General features: G+C 51.4%; 1 protein-coding gene across 2 annotated transcripts in view; it reads right to left on the bottom strand.

Moving 5' to 3' along the window:
- VANGL2 (VANGL planar cell polarity protein 2) overlaps positions 474 to 6,000 on the bottom strand; it is a 28,242-nt gene continuing 22,715 nt past the window's right edge. For both annotated transcript variants that reach the window (XM_018046377.1, XM_018046378.1), the window contains exons 7-8: positions 4,814 to 5,045; positions 474 to 4,024 (exon numbers count right to left, since the gene is read on the bottom strand). In XM_018046377.1, coding sequence (XP_017901866.1) covers positions 3,764 to 4,024; positions 4,814 to 5,045 — 493 coding nt within the window. In that variant the 3' untranslated portion in view covers positions 474 to 3,763. The remainder of the gene's footprint in view (positions 4,025 to 4,813; positions 5,046 to 6,000) is intronic.

Genomic DNA, 6,000 nt, shown 5'->3' with positions numbered 1-6,000 from the left:
GCTGGAATATTCTTTTGTACAGTATCTGAAAGATTAGAGAGATACTGGTAGAAATAAGGCAATCCTTAGAAACATGAGATACACTTCAGAAATGTGTCTTAGTAGCATGTGAGAGGTTGTCACTATTGAATGAAATCATCAACTGTTCTCTGAAATTCCCATGAATCTACCCAGAAAGGAATCTTTCCCTCCTCCTTATCTTGACAACCACCCCAGAGAACAGCTAAGTGGTCACGTTCCCAAGTGTTTCTCTTCTCAGAATCAGAGTTCAGAATAAGCAGCTTTCTTTTTCATTCACCCTGAGAAGGGTGGAGCAGTGACAAGCTCACACTGCCCCCTCCTGGCCCTCCCACTCCCTAGCAAGGAGCATACCTTCACTCCTTCCTCACCTTCTCAGGCTCTTTCCACTCCTGTTTAAAAAATAAAAAAAGAGAGAAGAGGAAAAAAAAACAACAGAATGCCCCCACAAAAGTCAAATGCCTTTATTTTATATAAAAAAAAATTTGTACAGTTTTAATTCCTATGTTTAAGAAAAAAAAAAAACCCTAAAATTGCCATAATGTTTAGATCCACTGCAAACTGTAAAAACAAGCTTTTTATATATTAAAAAAAAAAAGAATTTACATTTTACAACTTTCTACATGCATGCACAAGGTCTCAGCTCTGTAACCCAAAAAAAGGGGGGGAAAAAAATCTAGATCCAACAGTGGAAAATTCTACATTTACAATCTCACTTGGAAGGAACTCAAAAAGCCCCCTTCCTTGCACACACAAAAGAACAAATCACAACAATCACACACCAGGACCAACTCCATCAGCAGATGCTGCCCCGTGGGGAAGGCAGAGGAAAGAGAAGACAGACTGACAGACACCACAGAGGGGCAAAGGGAGCTCATCCAGGCCCAGGAGAGGAGAGAAGCTTCGACTCTGGGAAACAGCTGTTTCAGATGAGAAGGGATCCCAATGTCTCATCACAGGTATTGCAATAGGGATGGCAACAGGACTGAAGTGGGGAGGGGAAGTGAAAAGGAAAGGGCTGAGATGAGGGGGGTGCGGTGGGAAGGGAAAAGGAGAGGCGAGAGGGAAATAAACAGGAACAGAAATAGCACGAAGAGGAGTGTCAGAGACAGGGACCAATGGGGACAGCGGCAGAGTGGCGAGGTAGGTGCAGGACTGAGGCACAGCATCCTGGTGTGGAGGGGAGGACCACCGGCCTTCCCAGGTGGTGGAAAGGAAGGCCTGGGAGGCGTGGCGGGGATGACCTAAGACGCCATGGGGCCGCAGGAAAGAGCACTGGAGAGATGCAGCCACAGCGTCCGCGATGACAGTATGTGGGGTGGGGGTGGCAATGGGTGGGCACACCCCCACGAGGGAAGGATGAGAAAATCCAGCCTGTGATGGGACAGACAAGAGTAGGGGACACTGGTCAGAGGGACCGAGGCAGCTACAAACCCTACCTCAGTTCACAGTATGGAGACAACTTCCTATACAGGAGAAGCAAAAGACAAACACAGCCATACACGTGACAGTTCATCCTGACATTTTAAAAAATAACAATAACAGTAATCAAAGAAGACAAAGATACCACAGTTCTGACGCCAAGGACCAAAACACTACCAGTCTTCAGTCACAGCCCTTAGTGCTTAGAGAGAGTGTTGGGGGGGGGGGGGGGGCGGGAGTGGGGAATGTCTTTTTGTTTTAGTTAAAAGGAATGAAAAAATCACAGTGATTAAAAAACATGGCAGGTTCTTAAAATAAACACTCCCCCACCCCCTCATCTAGGGCAGCAACTATGATCACAAATACTTTCCCTCTCCCCACCCAACTCTTCCCCAAACCACACCACATCCCACTCCTGCCCACAACGGCAGTGACCCCAGTCACCATCCAGGCCCCGTTTTCCAGGATAGTGAGGTATTTAGAAATGTGACCCAGAAGGGATTCCTCTGAAACCACGTCTTTGAAGAGAAGAAAAAAAAATACCTTCCCAGGACCTCCAGGACAGGATGGGTATCACTCGGGCTTACCCTCAAACTCACAGCCCCAGCCCAAGGCTGCCTTCCAGGCCCTGCCCAAGTCAGCCGTGTAACCCACCCATGTGCAGACAAGATAAGCTCTGGCTGAAGAGCCCTTCTCGAGGAAGTAGTGTGTGGACAGATGTGCTTTTCCAGAAAGGACGGCAGGACAAACAATCCCCAGGCTCCATCGTGCCCAGGGTTGCCAATACAGAGAGGAAGCCTCCCCGGTAAGAGATCAATGGGGGTCTTATCCCAGGGTGCCCTCTGCAAGGCAAGAACAAATGAGTTTTCCAGGGGAGAGATGGGCCTACAAAGGGGCATTGTGAGTTACTCTGAGGACGGGCTCAAGGGACTGCTCCAGCCGGGCCACGAGGACACTCCCCGACCTGGGCGCTGGCTGGAGGTATGTGAGTACTCCTTAGTTCTATCCCCCTTGGCTAAAACTACATCATTTAGGGATGTCTGATTTCAAGGCTCAGATTTACAGTGAAATTAAGTATTACAAGGCCAGCAACTTTTGCTCAAAATGAGAGTGAACCTCTCAAGAATTCAAATTGGGTGCAAAGACTACGGCAGCTAAATGGGGTGAGGGGCTAAGTACCCAACAAAGGCAGCAATCTTGGTCCCTCATCCCATTACAGAGGGAGACCAGAGCCCAGAAAACCAGGCAGAGAGGGAATGGGGAGGGGAGGACCCTGGCCAGCCAAGGAGAAGAGACCCCTGAGGCAAAGAAGTGGACTTAAGGCAGGGGATGAGGAGGAGCTGCTGGCTACCCCCCCAAAAAGAGATGAGGCAACAGGTCTCTGGAGCTGAGAGAAGAGACAGCGAAATGGGGGGCGGCCGGTGAAGAAAAGAAAAACGTTTGTCTGAGACCACTGGGGTGGGTCAGGGTCCAGCCAAGCCACTAAATCTGTACAGAAGTCTACGTGGCACCCTTCGCCAGGAAGGGGGAGACCCACCCCAGCACGGTGGGAGCAAAGGTGTGGGCAGCTCAGAGGGTAGTGCTCAGCGATGTTCACGGGGCTCTCTCCCGACCTTCCCCAAGGGGCTGCCTGGGAAAGGCCCCGTGGAAGAAAGGTACTGGCCCGCAGGGCCCAGGAACTTCCCCTGCTCTGAATACGTGGATGGGGAAGAGGTTCAAAGAGCGGGAAGCAAACAACCCTGGTGGGGAGGCTCCAACTCGGGCTGTGTGGGAGGACACGGGGGTCCCTGCTTAAGAATTCCGGGTTTGCTCAGGTGGGGTGAGCGAACGGGGGAGCAGGTCCATCTGCCACCAGGAGGCTGCGGGCAGCGCTGCCCAGGGGGTTTGGCACTGTGGCTCTCTGGAGTCAGATCTGTGCCCCCGCAGCCCAGAGAAATCCTTTGGGGAACCACTGGAGAGAACTGCTATAAGAACCTGGGTTCGAGTGGGGCTCTGCCGGGCCCTTCCAGAAGAGACTGTTGGTGGGGAAAGGAGAGGGTGAGAGGCACTGATTCCTGCAGGGCCCAGAGCGACACAAAAGTGAGGGGGTGGGAGGAGGGAGGGGGACTTCCCAGGCACTGTTGACAGCAGGATGGTCTCTCCAGGTTTGCATGGGGGTAGTAAGGATGGGGGAGGAGACGGGAGGGGGAGGGGGGTAATTCAAGTAAAAAAAAAACTAGAGCAAGAGGAAGAAGGGCTGCGGGGATGTGGCAGGGCCTGGGAGGCACGCCCCCACCGCCACCGCAGGAGCCCCCCACACCTCCCAGTCCCCCTGCTCTTGCAGTCACACTGAGGTCTCGGACTGCAGCCTCATGACAAACTTGTGCGACTTGGGGTCCACAAATTCCTCGGAGAGTTTGAAGAATGGGACCTTCTTGGTGCTGACCACCAGGCTGAAGTCCTGGCGTTTCAAGAGGAAAACAATGCCATCCTTGAGCCCATTGGTTACCGGCTCCTCGCTCACAAGTGTCCACTGTTTGGCCAACCAGCGTTCCTTGTGATACTGGATGGTTGGTCCAGCTGCCAGGTACCGCTCCAGGAAGGCCTGAGGAAGCGAGAGGGAACATCTCAGGAAATTTTCCCTCCCACCTACCCACCTCCCCTTTACCCCTCTGGGGGTAGAGCTTCCAAAGACCAACAAGACGTCCCAAGCTCACTCTATGCATACGATCTCAGAGTGTTAGAGCAGGAAAGGGCCTGAGATCATCTGCCTGGGACCCTGGTTTATCAGTGCAGGAGCGGGATCCCACAGAGGTGGTGTGGCTCAGCAGGGTCAGGTCTGGGACTGGCTCTCCTGACCCCCACATCCCCTGCTCTTCCCAGGTACCTGCTATGACCCAGGAAAGCCCTCCCTTGTACTCCTTTCTCTCCCTTCTGCTCGAGTGGGTAGCACTCAGCAGAGCTGCACCAGCAGAAAGCTAGAGGCATCACAGTTGAAGTGCAACATCTGTAGTGACCTGTTCCCCAAAGATGGCTCAGGGGAGGCAATTCTAGGAAGCTGGCCACAGAACTGAACGGCGGAACTGGCTCAAAGAGAGCATGGAGCAAACCACGTCTGGTGGGATTTGGATCTGAAAATTCTGGAACCTCTACAGAGAGGAGAAATAGGTCTCAGTTATTTCCCAAATGGTCCCTGAATTCCCTCTTCTCAGCACCTAAGAATGCTACCCCATTCAGAGATGGAGCAGATGGAGTAGGGATGGGAGACTATAGGGAGGTAGGGACAGGAGAGGGATGGAGGATAGGGAAGGAAGTGAAAGAATCAGGGAGAGGAAGCAGAAGGGAAGGGGCCAGAGTCGGGGAGAGAGAGAGGATGCTAGGGCAGGGGACCGACCTTGGGCGTCATGTCATGCGTGATGCAGAACTCAAGGTGCTGCAGGATGCTCTCCATGGTGTGGTAAGGCTGCTGCTTGGTCGTGCGAAGGTACTTTTGCATGGCACGGGCCATGGATGCAAAGATGGCCTGGGCTGCCTCCCGGGGGTCCATCACCTCCCTGGGGTTCTTCTGCTCCTCTTCCTGCAGCCGCTTAATGTGGGTGAAGGCCTCCTCCACTGCCACCACAAGCCTGGGGGAGACAAGGGGTGTGGACCAGGCTCCCACCTCTCATCTTCCCCCTGACTTCAGCCCTCCAGCAGCCTGAGAGAGGTCAGGCCTTTGTGCTCTGCCTGAAGCTATAGGCTCTCACCTGGACTCAAGAACCAGGCTTTGGAGGCTGTGTTTGTGCATATGAGAATGCATGTGTATGGGTGGGAGGCAGAGGGTCGTCACCCCTCTAGAAGTAGGAAACAGCTATAGAGCTCAGTGAGCCCAGCCCGGGACCCATAGAGGACAATCCAGTGTCAAAGAGAGAGACAACTATGGATCGAACCCTAGAAAAAGCCTTCTAAATGAGCCCCCCTGAACTGCACTTCAGTGAGTGAAACATTATTAGATATAACTACATCAAAATCACACATGTCTATTCAACTGTGATAGCATGAGCAACATTAACTAACAACTGGGGTGGGCAAAGGTAAGGCAAAAAAATGTGCTACAAATCAAGAAGGAAAAGGTAAGAACACAATAGAAAATGGGCAAAGAAGTGAACAAATAATTCATAAGAGACCTGAAAAGCCGGAAAAAGATGATGCTGTTACTAGACAGTACTAAGAAAATTAAATGTTAATAGAATACTATTTATTCATCAAAATGGAAAAAAATTAGGCAAATGTGTGTGTATGTGTGTTAGTCACTTAGTCGTGTCTGACTCTTTGTGACCCCGTGGACTGTAGCCCGCCAGGCTCCTCCGTAGGCAAATGACTATCATCCAAATACTGGTGAGGATGTTGAAAGTATTCTCCGAGTGCTAGACAGCAATAAGATGCAACAAACCAGATATACAGACAGAGTGAGTCTCAAAAATATGTTTGTAAGATGGAAGCCGGGAAAAGAAGCCCATTTACATTAAAAATATAGAGACATGCAAACAAACACCAGTACTGGGGAAACCCAGGAACCTGGGGCTTCAAGTAGCTTAGGAT

The sequence above is a fragment of the Capra hircus genome, chromosome 3 (genome assembly GCF_001704415.2).
Source record: "Capra hircus breed San Clemente chromosome 3, ASM170441v1, whole genome shotgun sequence".
Taxonomy (NCBI): domain Eukaryota; kingdom Metazoa; phylum Chordata; class Mammalia; order Artiodactyla; family Bovidae; genus Capra; species Capra hircus.
This window is presented reverse-complemented; position numbering and strand designations above follow the sequence as displayed.